The sequence below is a fragment of the Mixophyes fleayi genome, chromosome 5 (assembly GCF_038048845.1).
Source record: "Mixophyes fleayi isolate aMixFle1 chromosome 5, aMixFle1.hap1, whole genome shotgun sequence".
Taxonomy (NCBI): Eukaryota; Metazoa; Chordata; class Amphibia; order Anura; family Limnodynastidae; genus Mixophyes; species Mixophyes fleayi.
Window position 1 is genome coordinate 240,993,362 of NC_134406.1, and position 18,256 is coordinate 241,011,617.

The 18,256-nt window shown below is 37.8% G+C and overlaps 1 protein-coding gene across 4 annotated transcripts in view; it reads left to right on the forward strand.

Annotated features, from left to right (window-relative positions):
• Nucleotides 1–18,256, forward strand: part of RALYL (RALY RNA binding protein like) — a 479,279-nt gene that overhangs the window by 254,589 nt on the left and 206,434 nt on the right. Inside the window, exon 2 of one of the 4 annotated variants that reach the window (XM_075213730.1) lies at nucleotides 4,682–4,775. The exons of the other annotated variants lie outside the window; for them this stretch is intronic. Within the exon in view, the coding sequence (XP_075069831.1) occupies nucleotides 4,688–4,775 (88 nt within the window). The 5' untranslated portion in view covers nucleotides 4,682–4,687. The remainder of the gene's footprint in view (nucleotides 1–4,681; nucleotides 4,776–18,256) is intronic. 4 annotated transcript variants of the gene reach the window in all.

Below are 18,256 nucleotides of genomic sequence, written 5' to 3' on the forward strand. Positions count from 1 at the left end.
TCATAGGTGTGGAATGGCATGGGAGATATCTTGGAGATGGGATTTTGATGCAATTATCAGTGGGGTGTTGAATCACTAAAGAGGAAGGGAAGGGACCGGACAGGGCAGGAAGGAGTGTGTAGTAAGATGAGGTTGGAGATATAGGTGGGGAAAGATTGAGGGCTTTTGTAGCCAGAAAACATATTGGCAGATTTGGGAGGAAGAAGCAGAGCTGTGAGAGAAATTAGTTGTGGCACAGTGATGAATATGGTTTTAAGAGGGGAGAGGTGGGTGAGAGGAAGACCAGACATGATGAGTTTACAGGTGTTGAGTCTGGACATAGGAGTGAGAGATTGGATAAGAGTTTTGACAGCACTGAGATTGAGGAAGAGTCTAACCATGGTGATTTGTCAAAGTTGGAAGCAACAGGCTTGAGGCACTAGATGTGGGAACTGAAAGAGAGGGTGGAGTGGAGGATGACACTCAGGCTTGGACAAGAGAAACAGAAGAGAGCATAAGAAGAGGTGGGGACACTTGGAGACTGTATAAGGACAGTCACTGTTTTAGACATATTGAGCTTTAGAAAACACTGGGACATTCATGAGGAAATCGTATAGAGTACACGACATGAGATAGAAGAGAAGGAGAGAGTTCAGAGGAGGAGAGGTAGATTTTGGTGTAATCAGCCTATGGTACTAGAGACAGAAGGTGTTGTTTATTTCAACAAGGGAGGAGAGAAAACTATTGATGAGCAGTCTCCATGGAGTTCAAGGTGGCAATAAGGTGATGGGGGTTGAAATAGATTTAGTGGCAATGCGAGATTTAACATAGGTTTGTTTGGTAAGTGAGGGGAGAGTTGTTAGATGAAAAAATAAATATGAAATGGAGGACGTCAACATTAGAGCAAGATTTCCTCCAGCAGCACTCAGCAGTGCAGGAACATTTTGCAAGTAACGAGTCTGCTTGGAGTCCCACGGTTGAGGTTTAAATATTTGCTTAAACCAAAACAATAGTGTTATGAATATGAATCAAACACATGAAATTATGGACTGGTTAAGTCATGTTGGCATTACAAATGATTGTGAAACTTGTAAATCTCTACAATTCCATTAGAGCTTTTATTTTTTATGCACACCTTTGCAGACTTTGAGGATGGTGTGCCAGGTATTTTGGAAATAAAGTTCATTACTCATTTATCATTCAATAAGCCTATTTTTGGGCATGGGTTAATAAAGGAAAATGTGATCAGACTACTTTCACATCACTATAAGAAAGGAAGCAATGCTAGTGCCAGTGGTAATGACGCTAAGATAAGTAGCACTGATGCAGTGCTTATATAATGTGGCATTGTACAAATATACCCTTTGTGGTGTGAATAAAGGGAAATAGAGGGGGATTCCTTGAGACTACATTTAAAAGCTCCCATGCTGGCAGTGTAGTGCTCACTTGAAATATGCGAAGAAATCTTGTGTCAGTAAAAAGGGACTTGGCAGTTGGGTCTGTCTCTGGCATTTGGAATCAATGTACAGACTGCAGGAAAATGGTAATCCCAACTAATATCAGATGTTGAGCATTTTTTGTCAGGGAGTGTGTGTTCCAGTAATCTTTTATATAGACTTAATCTTGCCTATTAAATAAATAACATAATAGACTCGATCCAAGCAGGTTCAGCCTTGATTTACACTCTCTTATCTTTTCAAAGATAGCTCACAATGTACATTTCCAAAATATTACCCACATCACATGGCAACTTTCTAAATGTTTTTCATATCTATTATTTACATATGTACTATAGAGTTTATATTTAATCTCATTATAGAATTATTAATATTGGAATTAAAATAATAGTGTTTTCATTCAACGTACAAAGAGGTACACTATATTTTTTTTTAAATAAAGTTGCTAATTTGTGTAAATATATGTATGTATGAATTTTACAATATCATAAGAAGTATGCTAAGAAAATGTTTCTTAGTATAACGGAAAGGCTTTTAAATGAAAAGGTCCCCAAAGACCCTAAAGTTTTTGTAGCGTAAAATATTATATTAATTTGTATTATGCTATTCTTTAGGGAAGCATTTTAAATGAAAATAGTGACAAATTTAGTTATCATATCAATCCACTCCTCTTACTTTTGGGATATAGTCTCATAATATCTCTCCCTCTCCTAGATTTCTTTACTTCATCTAATACCAGAAAAATGTTACTCCTATACAATTATCTTGAATGATCCAATACATTATGAGTCTTTCAAGGAGTTGGAATCCCTCAGCTCAACCATAGTGTTTATTAAGTTTGGCAATAACAGGCAGTACTCGAAGGGTGCATCCAAGGATTCAATGTGAGATCATGTGACACTCACATCCGATTCTGAGCTGCCCATTTCAAGCAGGTATGCCCTGTTACTGCTGAACTTCCCAGACAACTTTGATACATATTTGACTGGGAGTTTCAATGCTATTATCCATTCTTTATTTTTATGACAGTAATAATTGAATAATGTATGGTTCAGATATAAAAACATCCCTCTTTGGAGGCATGGTTTGAAGAGCATGGAGTAAGCAGCAAAGTGTCTTCTCTCTTGCCATAAATCCAGGCAATTATCCTATTACCCAAGGAATTCCTGTGCAATTCAACTGCCCAGCTTTCCAGCTATATCTTGACTACCTGACTATCTGCACCAGGGATCGCTGTAACACTCCTAGACAGTGCTCTTAATCACGGACTGCCACTGGCTCTTTGGATTTTGGGGGCTGTCTGGAGACACAGTCTATATAATTGTGTCAATGCATAATGACACAGAAGCCTCATCCTCATAGCTGAGCGACACAGTAGTGGTGCGAAACAGAGATTGGATGGCCATTGCCAGCTTGTTTCCACACTGTGTTGCTTGAACTTACTTTGGGTGATTGCCCTGTATGGCTGCAACAGGAAAATACTGAAGACACAATTTTCCCCTGGAACTCTCCTCTTCACTTATATGTGCTAGTCTGTTGGAGGTGTGAATTTGACTCCAGGTGGCTGCCATTACCAGCTGGCATACCTGTACAATAAAACTAAGCCCATGTAGTACTCAATTCACAACACTGACTGAGCGAAATCCCGTGTTTTGCATTGGCTAATACCTGTGGGCATAGTTTCTGATTTCTCCTGCATCTATACTCCTGCAAGTACTGTTGCATGGGAAAACAAGTCCACTTCATACACTAAGCAGGCTTGGAAGGTGTACACATAGGAGCTCTTACTACGCAGTGTGTTGTTTGCTTCTCCTTCCTTTTAACCTATGGGACCACCTCCTAGACTGCTAATTCATAACCTAAATTGTGTGCCATTTTACCACTGTAGGAACTTCTAGCATCACAATGAGCCATGGATAGTGGGGTTACATTTTATTGAGGGTCTTCGAAATGTTTATTTGCACATCTGGTTGGTGTCCAAAACAGTTGGTGGCAGCTGGGCCTTGGCTAGAGGGATCTACCCTACCCATCTGCATAGCATAATCACCAACTCTGTTGGTGAGGCCTCTGGACTCTCACTACAGCCCCCCTTCTTCTTCTGATACTGTAACCTCAGGTGGTTCTCCCTCTCTACACTCATCTACACTCAATTACTAACTTGGAAAAGATAGTCATTGGCAGAAGTGAAAATGTGCATGCTGACCTTTCCTTATTCCGTCAGAACCAATAAAAAATAAGAGAACAGGTGGGTGCAGCAGAGCACAGAATCTTAAATTTAGAAGGTATCATGGCCCCAATCAAGGGGGATATTTCAAACCTGGGCACATAAGTAAATCTCTGCTAACAAAAACTGTCTGACCTGGAGGAGAGACTGAGGAGAAATAATCTCTGTTTTGTCAGCCTACCAGAAAAGGCTGAAGGATTCCCCCGCATTCTCCACAGCCCGGAGATTACTGGCTATCTATTACTGATTTACTATATTTTAACGATCGAGACACAGTATTTAGGCTCATAAGACAGAAAGGGCCACTGTTTTTATGGACTTTGCAGTGGAGGTTTAATAAAGGTGCGCTCAGTATACGCAGGTGAAGAGGAGACTTTGTGACCCGCAACTCCCTTACACCATGCTGTTTCTGACAAAACTGTGGGTTTTGGAGAATAGGATGAACTCACTTCTTCAAAACTTATCGTGAGGCAATGGATTGACCCAGCGTTTGGCCACAGGGCCATGTCAGGAATGAACACTGACTGTTAAAAACATACTCATGTTGTTTATAGATTACATTAGTTTTGCTAGTTTTATATGAGGTTTTGTCTGGTCCAGAATGTTAGGAAGTTCTTGTCTTCTACTTAAATTGGACTTTATAGTTCTCTATAGTTAATCCAATATATAGAAGGGTTCCTTGCTACAAAGCTAGTCATTTCTAGCCTCCTGCCCTGATTCTTATTATCCCCCCCATGTACCCTTCTTAACATCTAAGTTGGACAGCTTGGTAAGTCTTTGGGTGGAGGATACTTGGGTAGTTTGATGGTTGGGATGATGGTGGCATTGAGAGCTTTTTGTTATCACTGTTAAGGGATATAGGTATACCTAGGTTGGTTAGCGATATATAGGATGGGCTGGGTAAGGAAAATATTCTTAATAGATTTGCTATTTGACAAATTTTTGCACCTGTTTTTGCTTTCTTACTAATATTTCATCTGAGACTGTTAATGCATCTGCCATTTTTTTTATCTCTGTGCAGGGCTGGATGCCTCTGCCACTCATCAATCTGATATTCTGCCTTGTTGGTCCTCTTCTTCTGTGGCACGAAATATGTCTGTTGAAACGCTATGGCTGTAAGTAGACCTGCTGCTGGGGGGGCTCCGACTGCTCACCTGGAATGTTAGAGGGTTCCATGATAAAATGAAAAGATCTTTGGTACTAAGCCAGATTAAGAAAAACAACCCAAATATGGTAGAGGCACGTCTGATAGGTAGCAGGGTCCTAGGCCTCTAAAAACCCTTGGTTAGTTGGGTATATCAATCCACAAACTTTCTGAAATCAAGAGGAGTATCCATTCTCATTAATAAAAAAATCTAAATTTTGATCCCAAACAAATCCAATCTGATAATTACTGTAGCTTCATATTTGTAAGGTGCAGTATAGACTAACATCTGCTCTTGATTTTAGAAATTTACATACTCTGTCCCTGCAATAGCGAGATCCTAAAGATATGTGTTGCCCTTATGTCTATGATCCCAGACTCGCCTGTGGTATGCATGGGGGATTTCAATAAAACCATGGCCACCGATCTAGATAGGTGGAGGGAAGGGACTGGGTCAGAGGGACCTAGATGTACTTCCCTGGCTAAGTGAACAGATGAGATTGGTTTGGTGGATATTTGGAGAACTAGGCACAACACTTTTACGCAAATTTATCTAATCTTTTTGTCTTATAAACTGGCACCTCGGGTCTTAAGTCTGGAATATCTTTCAAGGGGCATTTCTGACCATTCCCCCATATCATTAATGCTATACCTTTTTTCAAATAAGAAAATACGCTTCTGGAATCTTAATCCCTTTTGGGTGACCTCAATCCTCATGGATGGTTAGTTGGGAGACAATTTTAGGAAGGTCACCCTGGAGTTCTGTAGTAAACCAACAAGGTCTATCCTAAAGGTACTTTCATAACCAGAGTGGCTAATCTTAAATCATTTTACAGAAGAGATTAAGCCACCCTTAAGGGAAAATGAACTAGAAGGCATTTATCTAAGATCCCGCTCTGAAGAAGATAGGCTTGATTGGCTGTTCTCTCAGAGGGATTGGACTGATCGTTGATTTGACATGGCCAGACTTTTCACTGGGCATGTTCAATATACCTAATCCGATATTGGGGTCAACTCTATTGTTTGTCTGGCTAGAGAGGAACTGTGAAATCTCACTGTCATGGTTATTCTGGCTAATAATAATGTTAAATATTATTCAGGTAATGGAATTGCAACAGTATTTTTTGAATTCTATAAAATGCATGTAATCACAAGCAAACTATCAGGCTTCTCATCTGCTCACTTATCTGGATACAATTGACATGCTTTATTCTTGAGTAGAGTGGAGTTTCTTGAAGCTCCAATAACCGAGGAGGAAATTGACCTGGCAATCACATCATTTCCCAAACAAGGCCTCTGCCACCATCAATTTCAAAGGCAATTATTAATATGATCCTAAAACCTGGAAGACAAGATAGGTTTCATGCGCAGGAAGACCATAATGATCAATCTGAAATGATTATTCATCATGCACCTGCAGACACAACATTTCTCCGATGAGGAGGCAGGTGTCTTTGGGCACCGCCAAAGCATTTGACTTTGTGGAGTGGATATATTTTTGGGAGGTTATGAGGCACCTTGGCATTGACCATGATTTTGTTGATTACTTTACTTTGCCCCAGCAACAAGAGTTTCTGTCAATGATCAAATTTCAGACCCTTTCAATTTGGAGAGGAGCATGCATCAGGGTTACTCTCTATCATCTGTATTATTGGCATTGGTCATTGAACTGCTGGTTTGTCTCATTAGAGCGCATCCCAATATCCATGGATTACATCATAGATAATATTGCTCTATATGCTAACAATATGTTTCTGTTCTTGGGCAACGCGAATGGTTCACTCGATAATCTCCGTAGAATTGTAGATGGTTTTGGTGGTTATTCTGATTTCAGGATTAAGGGATTAAATCCCTAATGGCATTCTCTTCAATGAAGCACCAAATTCAGGTATCTTGGGATATAGATCATCACTGATGGTTCAGATTATGTTACTTTCAATATAGATCCCATAATAGATTTTTTAAAAGGTAAGACTCGCACTTGGAAAAAATTTCCTCTGGGACGGTCAACCTAATTCAGATGCACATCCAGCCCAAATTTTTGTATCCACTTCAGCATGCCCCAGGCTACATCAGCATTTTTTAGGACATTAATAAGCATGTCTCCTCTCTGGGGGGACAAGAGGGTAAGAATTACAATTTACAACCGGTACCAATCCAAGGCTACTGGGGGTCTTACACTCCCTAACTTTAAACTGTATAATTATGCCTCTCCGCTGGCTCATTTAAAGAAGTGGGTGAGGAACTCCCCTGATGGAACTTTGGTGGGTTTCCTGGGTGAGCACACGGAGTCCAAACCTTTGCAGTTTCTGTTTGCAGACATGGGATCCAGGCAGGCTTCCCCAATCATCAAACAGGCAACAATAATTTGGAAAGTACAGTGATACCAAGTCAAACAGCGGCGCAACAATGATAAAATCAAAGGCAGCTTGTAGCAAATTAAAATAGGTAACACCAGTCCCTACTAACAATTGACATTAAAACAACAGAAGTTTGCTGACAGACGCCAGAAATATGGGAAACATTGATCCAGAGACCTCCCTTTGATCTTGTAGAACATTTCCTTAACTTATTAAATTTGATGGCGGTAGTTTATGGTTCAGATCTGGCACATTCTCAATTGGTCAAATCTATACTAATAGTTATCTAAAATCCTTTGGCTAACTAAAAGACACCTTTTTCTTTAGATACTTGCAGCTGCAATTCACCCTGTTGTCCTGCTCAAGAACCTTCTCCAGGCTACAAGTGCACACAGACTGATTTCAGCTATTTATACATATAGTCTCCCACTCAGATGCCCTTGCAGCCCTGAGACATAGGTGGGAGGATGATATTAGACGCTTCTCAGATGAAGAGTAGAACCATGCACTAGGTAGGGCTAAAGATGCTACCCTAAGTATTAGATTTCAGCAAATTCATCTTTATGTCCTCCTTAGGGTTATCCTCACCCCACTTGTTATTAAAGATAGGTAGATGTTCCTCTGCAATGTGCCCTAAATGTGGGGACCCTACTAGTTCTTTTCTTCATATGTTATGGGAGTGTTCCCCAATATTAAGCCTTTGGACCTCTGTCTTGGACTCAATCTGGAGAACAGTGGTAGAGGGTCCCCCTTAATTCCAAGAAATGCCTCTTTAGTTTGGACCTTGAGGAGGGGTTGAGTAGCAGTCTCACTAACAATGTGTTTAACTTGACCTCTCTGGTTAAGCTGGTCATAGCTAGATCTTGGATAGTGGATTGTTCCCCACGTTTCCAGATAATTTGGTCTATAAAACTATGAGGCACCAGCACTTCACCTACAAAAGTAGGGTGAGCTCTCAGAAATTTCATAAAATCTGGTCACGTTGGTACAATTCCAGATTGACAATATGTCCTCCAGAGGACGATATCGATAACCTGATCCCTTAGGGTATCCAACCCTGCAGAGATTACATTTTCTAACTATTCTAATACCTGGCAATATAGTGGTAGAGTGTTGTTAGGATTTATAAGTTATCTTCAGATGTATCACATGTCAACTTTTCCTTTCTTCTCCTTTTTCTTTGTGCAAATCTTGATATATATATTGACTTGGTTGTTATGAGACAAGAAGATAAAGTTATCGATCAGAATTTTATCAAGCCTGTAGATACCAACAGTTATTTGCACTATAAGAGCTCCAATGTTAAAGATGGAAGACAAACATTCCTTTTTCATAATTCCATCGTATCAATAGGAAACTGTAGTGAAAATCATCATATATGCAGAAAGATTCCGAAAAAGGGGGTTACCCACAAGATTTACTCATGGAAACTATTGATAGAACACAAAAAATAGCTAGACAAGATGTCTAAACATACTCAAAAAGGAAAGTAAGAAACATGATATCTCTTTTATCTCCACATATGATAGTGTGGAGTATAAAATTAGATCGGTCATCTCAAAACATTGGGGTATCTTGAAGAGAGACCCCATTTTGCATAACATTCTTCCGGATAATCCCAATGTTATTTTTAAAAAAAGTCAAAATTTAAAGGATATTCTGGCTCCTAGCATGTTGAAAGATACTAAGGTAAAACATACCATGTTTCTTGATATTAAAGGGAGCATTAGATGCAACCATTGCAATATATGCAAATATACGGCTCCAATTAATAAGGTCTTTTACAATTATAATAACAGTAAGAGTTTCACCGTTAAGGGATTTATGAATTGTGTATCAACCTCTGTAATAGACCTTTTAGAGTGTACATGTGACTTACAATATGTAGGTAAAACAAAAAGAACACTTAAATTACGTATCCAAGAACATATAAGGAATATTAAAAATAAAGAAGTAAGCCACTCTGTCTCAAAACACTTTATAGAGAGACATAAGGCAGACTCACAGTATCTGAAATTTATGGCCATAGAACATGTAGAATTGGGCCCAAGTGGTGGGGACTTGCATATACCCTGATATATACCTTGATATACCCTTGTGGTGTACACTAGCAACACAAGGTTTTAATGAGAGCTACGACATAGCCCCTTTCTTGTAATATATTTTATATTCAACTAGGTACCCCTGTAACTTTTTATGATATAAATATATATTTTTATATCTTACATGATGGTCTTTAGCGTCTCTATGTATTTATGTTTTTATATATTAATGTATTTTATGTATCACTATTATTCTATGTATCTTATGGTCTTAAATTTTAACTTTGTTTTAATACTTTCTATACAATCCTGTTCTATATATTTATTATTGACTAAAATGCCTGTACCAATCTGTTAATGACATTATTTATGAAGCAATATGTAATATGTAGATATTATGATATGTCTCTATATTTATGAGAGATATATATTTCTGACAATAGATTAGGTTAGGTCATATGATCGTCTCTGTCCACTTAATGGGTACATAGTCTAATATAAATGTGAAACAACGATGTTCGTTGTTATTCTGGTCGTGTGACCGATTTGTTTACAATTCTTAGCTCCTTTCACGCATGCGCAAAATGGCGCGTTTCTGCGACAGTGCGCAGGCGCAAAATGACCCTGTGCGCTTTATTAAGGATCACGACCTGAGCGGTCGCATGTTCATTTCCTCTTGATGAAGTCTAAACTTAGCAGCCGAAACGCGTTGAGGATTACTATATACTTTTGGATTTTCAGGGATACTCTGTCTGGGACTTATTGTTATTCAGCTGTGAATGGACTGGTTGGTATGCTTTACCCGGGATTCATTTGTGCCAGGTCTAACACACAAGGCAGTAACTCAGATAAGCTAATCCCTTTATTTTAAATAACAACAGTGAATATGTGAAGATTCCATGGCTACAAACAGATAAGCGATAAAGTTCTTATTTCTGGTACACACAAATCACTATTGTCGAGGCTTGGTGCACATGGGATATGCATGAAGCCTACACTATTTTCTATATATAACATATGTGGAATATTCTATCTATTGGCATGCACAATTTTATTAATAGTATTGTTCAGGGTCTAACAGTACTACACTATTTCGGCGCCCTATCCCATCTGTTTTGTTTTTAGATCATTTTCAGAATTACCTTCTGGCTTAATTGGGAATTGGCAGCCGCCTGGACATCAGCAAGTTTTTACAAACTACTATTGGGACATTTAATCGTTATTGAGTTACGTGCCATTGTGCATCTATTTTATTGTTCTAACTATGTGTGTATATACATATATATATATATATATATATATATATATATATATATATATATAGATGTATATATCTATTTATATATATATATATATATATATATATATATATAATTATTATTTTGTTTCTTTATTTTCACCCTGATTTTCCAAAATTTTGGTTTTACAGGTGCTGTTAGCAAGCTGTAAGTGTGAGACATTTTATTAAATGGTTATTAGTTTGAACCAACAGCAAAGGAATAATTGAATAAATGATGAACTGCCTGGCCTTCTTTGGTCATTATCTATTATTTTGTATACAACTAAATTTAATTATCTTCTCCTGCCGGTACATTAAATGTTATTCATTTAGGACTGGGAGAGTGAAATAGATAACATTGAAGCAGGGTCAACCGAACTGTATTAATACAGCCTATAAATGGAAGTATACGACTAGTACAACAGTCCACCTCCCCTTTTAAGAAGATCTATTCTCTGTGGGTAGTTATATAAGTGGACCAAGGGTGTTGTCAAATGAGTTTTTAAATATTTTATTTAGTTTGGTTGTAATATAAAGGACCACTGAACCTCAAGTGTTTTTTTTTCACATATCAACTATGAACGTTAAACACTTGTTCATTGTTAACTTGACATTCCACTACAACTCTGTATTAACTCCCCACTCCACTACAGATAACTGAAGGTACCACATCTTTAGAACAGTGCTTTAATGGAATCTGATACATGTGAAAAAAGCTTGATGCTGTCACAGCACTGGCCTTACCTTATGTATGAGTCAACCAATCTACAATGGACATTTCCGCAAAGTAAGTTTACCCAGTTGTCAGTCTCTGTCTGCTTGTTAAGTTAGAGAAACACATCCCTCCTAACATGGAAATCTGCCATGGTATGAAAGAAACCAATTAACTAAGTGTAAACGTTACAGTTATTCCATGTGATGTATGCATATATACATTATTAAGCTTAATAATATGTTTAGTAAGTTTTAATATATTTACATAAAATAGTGGTTTTACTTCTCCTTTAAAAGATTTTTAGCCTTTGTACTGTGGTGGTCAAATGGGCCGATTCAATTCTGCCGCGAATAATGTGGCCTTAACAGTATTACTGTTAATACGGAAATTTTAACCCGGATTTCATCTCACAACACAGGGAGCCGTGAGTAAAAATCCAGCGTTGAAATTAACGTATTAAGGGTAATTATGCACAATTTTATCGTAATAACGGTTGTTTTTATTTCTTTTGAGGTTTTTTTAAGATAGGAAGGGGGGCTTGTCTTTCAGCACCCCATTTAATTTTGGCATTTGTTAAATTGCAACTTCTGTTGACCTATATGTCCATTTTTCACTGAGTGTTGTTGGGACCTGTTAACCTATTTTACAGTATAATTATTTAATTTCTACATGCAAGACATTGTGTCCGAGTGGAGATAGGGTTAACCCACTTGTCTATTCCCCGTATTGCCCCTTTGGATAACCCACAGACTCAGTCCCTCAGTCTGGCCAGTGTGCGTTCACACATCATGCTTCTGCGTTTACTCCTGTCAGATCCTGTACTTAGGAGATGAAGGCTTGTTCTGTTACTACATCGCTTCAGGCCCAGGGCAATGGCTTTGACTTGCAACTTCTTTTGTGCATGTCTTTAGATGTCAGTGTAGCTGAGCTCTCCCTGAAACACTTGAATTATTGTTACTTGAATAATCAACTGGAAGATTCCTGTTATAAGGGCGGTATGCACCCTGAAATCTGATCGTCTAAGAAAAATGAGTGACCCATCTGTGGCGTCTTACTTTTTCGATACTAAATAACTATGTAAGATTTGGCAGCTCTACCTTGAGAGTAGTGGAAGATATTTGCCAACAAACAAACAAGCAAAGAAATATAACTAAATATAACAAATAGAAATATAATGTAGTTTCCCCAACAGAATAATATATAGGCTTGCATATAAAGCCTGTGGAGTTTGAGTGTCATTTAACAGCTGAATTGATTATCCAAATACGTTTGAAGAAGATGAATGTTAGAAAACAGTGAACTCTTTGCAAGGACTATACGACTGTGGGGTATAACCATTGTTCATGTTTACTTAATAGATAAGTGCAGCTTAGCGAGAAATCAAACAATTGCTTTTGACATTGAAACATGCCAGACAAATATGGTTATTTTTACTGTTCTTGAAATATGATTACTATGTAAGTTTACATGCTATGTTATACAATATCCATGAGCTTAACCTTGTTATAGAAGACACCGTTTTTTCCACTCGGAATCCAGACATAAAAAGGGTATGCATGGCAGCTAAAGAACAAAGCAGATGACAAACTGAATTAACTCTTAGGGCTAGACTTACTAAACTGTGGGTTTGAAGAAGTGGAGATGTTGCCTATAGCAACCAATCAGATTCTAGCTGTCATTTTGTAGAATGCACTAAATAAATAGCTAGAATCTGATTGGTTGCTATAGGCAACATCACCACTTTTTCAAACCCGCCGTTTAGTAAATATACCCCTTAGGGGTAGATTTATCAAGCTGCAGGTTTGAAAAGTGGAGATGTTGCCTATAGCAAGCAATCAGATTTTAGTTATCATTTATTTAGTAAATTCTACAAAAGTACAGCTAGAATCTGATTGGTTGCTATAGGCAACATCTCCACTTTTCAAACCGGCAGCTTGATAAATTTACCCTTTAGACTTTTTCCCTGTTATTTTCATTTTCGCTTATTTGAATGTATACAGATTTGTTGGATGCAATACAACAGCTACTGCGATGTTGTTGCTATCCCTGCATTCCTGTTCACTGAAATAGCATAACATATGAATTTTTTTTTTGTTCTTGTATTACATTGTTATGTGTGCTGGGTTCATTTGGAGTATGATCTGTACAGATGTAATGCTTATGTAATAATTATGCACAAAAGGCATCAATCCACTATGCTAACTGTGACAATTTCTTCAAATGTGCACAAGGAACATGATCCTTTAATGCAGCTCGCTGAGACAAATCTCTGCCTGACTCCATATGTATACATTGTGTCATTAAAACAATTGCAATAATAATAGGCTTGGGCATCGCATTTTGGTGCAATTTCTTTCACATATGATCAGTATTGTCTTCTACACTTGAGTCTGTCTTTTTACTTCAGAAACTGCTATGGACATGCATCTAAGATTGCAACGCTGTCTAATTATCCATTACATACTTATGTGTTAATCTCTATTAAATTATAATCACGGTTAGTCAGAACATTGTGGTACTATACTAAAGACATTCATTATAATGATGCTATTACAGTGCATTGAATGACATTATATAGCATTACACTATGCATTACATAGCTTTGTATTATGAAAGATCCTTGGTGGGACTACAGTATTTTGCTGTACTTTAAACAGTAAATTTAGTTTATTCTTGTCATTCTCTTATTCATCAGTACCGTGTACTGTATAGTAAGTGTTTATCCCAAGTCTATAGTGCAGCAGTTGCAGAAGAACTGCAAAATGCCACTGTCTTCTGTATGGAATAAGTGTTACCAGGGCATCAGTAATACACATTATTTATGAATAGGTGTAATAATAGGCATTTCAGTCCTTTACTCAGTCTATTGTCTGAATAGCTATTACTTGGACAGGTAGATAACCGGTGTTGAAAGGCTGTGGTGAAATTTACTTTTTTACAAGTACTATAATATTACATTAAATAGGTTTGAGTATTTGTACTTTATACATATTAACTATATATAGTGTATTACTGTAAAGCTTTGTGATCAGAAAATATATATTGTACAGAAGTACAAATTTAACAAAATAAATGTGCTGTTCATTTCTATCGAATATTAAAATACAAGTTTTTAACTTATTTTTGCAAAAACATACCTAACACTACATTTTCAACATCTAGCAATTTGACATTTAATATACACAGAACCACTGGGATAAAACACAGTAAGAAAAAATACAGCAATACTAAATATGACTATGCAGTGTCAATATCGCACTGCTCCCCCACTCATGTGATGATGTAGCTGTAAGGGCAGCTATAGCTTGAGATCCTCAACTGCTAGAACCGCTTCATGTGATGATCATATTTAGCAACCACCTTCCGGAGAAACTAGTTATGTTCCACAGTACTCTGTTGCCCCTGGGACTTAAGCTCAGGTATCAGCTGTTGATCTAGCACTTGCATGGTGGAGTGGACAGAATGCAATAGGAGGTAGTAAGCAACCAGGATGTTATTGGCAGAACTCAGAGTCAGACAGGCAGGTGTTAATACAGAGTAACAGATAAGCCTAGGTCAGGAGCAAGAGAACTCAGCAGTTCCTTTTAACAAGCCAGAGGTCAGATGAGGTAGAGATATGAGAGCAAATTGGTTTAAAAAGCTGAGGTCAGAATGTAGGAGAAGACAGAGAATCCTTAGAACCATCCAGGTCAGAACTTTAACAGCAGAATGGGTCAGGATACAACACACATTTGGTCAAGCAGGAACTATAACCAGCAGTGGACTGGCAACAGGAAATGGTTTATAAAGCCAGCAAAACCAATCAGAGGTTGCTGGAGGTTTGGCTAGATGAGTGCAACAGTGATTGCACACCTGATGCTATAAACTGAAACCTGAAAAGATGCTGGATGCTATTTACATAGCAACCAGCTGAATGAATGAGACGCTGACTAAGTATATGGAGAATGCCAGCAAGAGATCGGATATGCGGCTACACATATAAGAGCCCCAGACATTGTGAACTAACAGGGAAATAATGCAAATAACGGATCAGGTATGCAGATGATACTCTATTTCTTAACAATAACCATATCTAATTTACATAACCTCTTTTATGACTTTATTTTTCTTCATTTAAAAATGGGTTAAGGTGGAGTCCCTGGACGTCCATCTTTAATCACCACCATCAACTGCTCCCAGTCACTGTGGGCCTGAGTCATTAAGACACGTCTACTGAGCGCATCATGCATTTGTTTCAAACTGCACATAAATCGTCTCTGCATGCTCTCTTAGTCAACAAGTAATGGATCTAAAGATACGTGTGGTGATGACTATGAGTGTAGATTTACTCTGCTCTACTAGACCAGACACTGCAGGTTAAGTACAATACCTAAATGACAATTAAATTTCCAAAGCACGCACAGAAAAAAAAATTAAGCAACTAGGGTTAACTGTCAATAATATAGTCATTTATGATTATACATGAAATCTAAATATTTTTTTTCCCCTTGGAACATTTATTAGGCTGTCCTTAATGCCTACTGTACATAACAGACATTTTTACAGTTGCTGGTTTAAATGGCTTATGTCCACTGATCAGACCCCAAAGTGAAGTCTGAAGCCGCTTTCCTCCACTCACAATCGCTGTAGCCCTAATCTGGCGCAGCACTTCCCTAGAGGTCAGAAATGTGGTCAATACGTCTTGGGCAGATCAACTAACTAACTAACTAAGATGCTGTCACCTGAAAGTACTTTTTAGAACACTCCTTCCGTTCCCTCAATACATAGCCTTACTATGAACCTAAGCCTCTTTATGAGTTACCTCATCCAATCTCAGGTCTTTACCCTGCTGTGTATAGTTTAAACCCAAGTCTACTTATTCCTAGATCAGTCATGTTCCCCCTTTGCTTGTTCCAGGATCTACTATAATACACATCCACCTTAAAGACTACCTATGTCCACCCCCAATTTATAAGCCTGCACCCTGGGCCACTCCCTCTTTCTCTTGACATTTCAACCTGTACCATAAAAAACAAACTGGCCCTTATTGAACTTAACAACTGTTTGCGCCATATCTTCTGTATGTCACTGTGGTTCAACAATGAAGATAAGGGGGTATATATATTAAACTGCAGGTTTGAAAAATTGGAGATATTGATTATAGCAACCAATCACATTCTAGCTATCATTTATTTAGTACATTCTGCAAAATGACAGCTAGACTCTGATTGGTTGCTATAGGCAGCATCTCTACTTTTTCATATCCGCAGTTTAGTAAATATACTCCAAGAAGTGAGTTTAAATGCCAGCATGAGCATGAAAAGTCACTGTCTAAAAAACAAAAATAACAAGAAATTAATTTGTCTTGAATTTACGCTGCCACAACAGTGGGGGAATCACAAGTTGTCCTTACTTCTGCTGCAGGAACATAATTTCTACATTTTTCCTGACAAATCATTAATAATAACCATGAAAAATATACACTTTTTAATATACATATTATTTATTATAAAAATAATAATAATTATTATTATTAATTGTTAATACATAGGGCCCTAAGTGTATTAAAGCTACACCTTATCATAGTGACAAGTGCATTTTTTTTGTAGCCACTTATTGCAGTGAAAAAAGTTTAACCACAATTTAAGAATATTTTATATATTAAAATAATCTATGGGATCAACATAAAACTACAATACAATTCTCATAATAAAAACTCGTTTATCTAATAAATGTGTTTTATCTGGATCATTTATCTTGAGCCACTTTGTACTTTAGTTAAACGTGAACTTGACTGATTTCCTGAATTATGATAATTTCAATTGAGGGAGATATGACTGTAGAGGAAATGTAATCTAATTCAGATAAATAATGTATTGTGAGCTCAGATAAATCTACGGAATAAAAATGCACTGTCCATAAAACAATTAGTTACAGATAACAGTGGCTACATTGTACAATTATTGTAAATCATGAAATTATGTTATTTTCATTTACCGAACGTTGCTGCGTCTGACACAGAATATAAAGCAGCCTTTAGCACATTTTTAAAATAAATAAAATTAACAGCTTGAATTTATTGGCGGGTTAACACTACTTTATCTTATCTTTTACTGGTAACTTACATTTGAAGTAAAATTATAATTACAGGATGAAAACAAGATAAGTAGGCCCTAGTGTATGTGTGATCTTTGTGTGCCTGTGATGGAGAAATTAGAATGTAAGCTCCATTCAGGGCCGGATTAACCATAGGGCTAACTGGGCTACAGCCCAGGGGCCTATGGCATCCAGGGGGCCCTTGAAAGTGCTCAGCAGCAGTATTGATCGGTCAGGGGCGGGGGCGCCCCCGGCGCGATCAGTGCTGCTCGGATCACAAGGGGGGGGGCCCTCGCGGGGGAATGGAGGCCCCCTTAGCCCAGGGGCCTCCATTCCCTTAATCCGGCACTGGCTCCATTGGGGCAGGGACTACTGGTAGTGTATAAACATCAGGGGCCTGGTTCATTAAGGAAAGCAAAAAAAAGGAGTAAATTTCCCTTGGACAAAACATTATACAGTGCAAGGGGTGCAAATTAGTTTATTAGTTTGCACAAAATATTGGCTGCTTTTTCCTGTAGTACACAAATACTTGATAGGTTTATTTTTATACTGAAATGTAAAGATGATCTAAGACATGCCCTATCCCAGCTATAAGTCTCACCCCACATTTTAAATTTACCCCCCAACCCTTCAATACAACATGGTTTTGCCAAGATGCAAAGTTACACCTTTTTTTTAACGTATGGCTTTTTAGAGCTTACTCTATGGACCAGTGGTCGAAATGGAAATTTAGAAGTTGTGGTATGGAAAATGTAAGTGGATGGAGTTTTACAATGACGGCAGTAGAAGTGGCGTTATGGCATACCACCATACACCCCCACTTCCACCACTGCTTTGGATACATTTGAGTTCATCTCAGCAGGAGCCCCTATGTCTTTAAATCTACCTGTGAAGTTCAAAAAAACACATGAAGGTTTATTATAAAAAGATACATATAAAGAGCTCAAAATAAATAATTATATATATATATACAAATCAAGA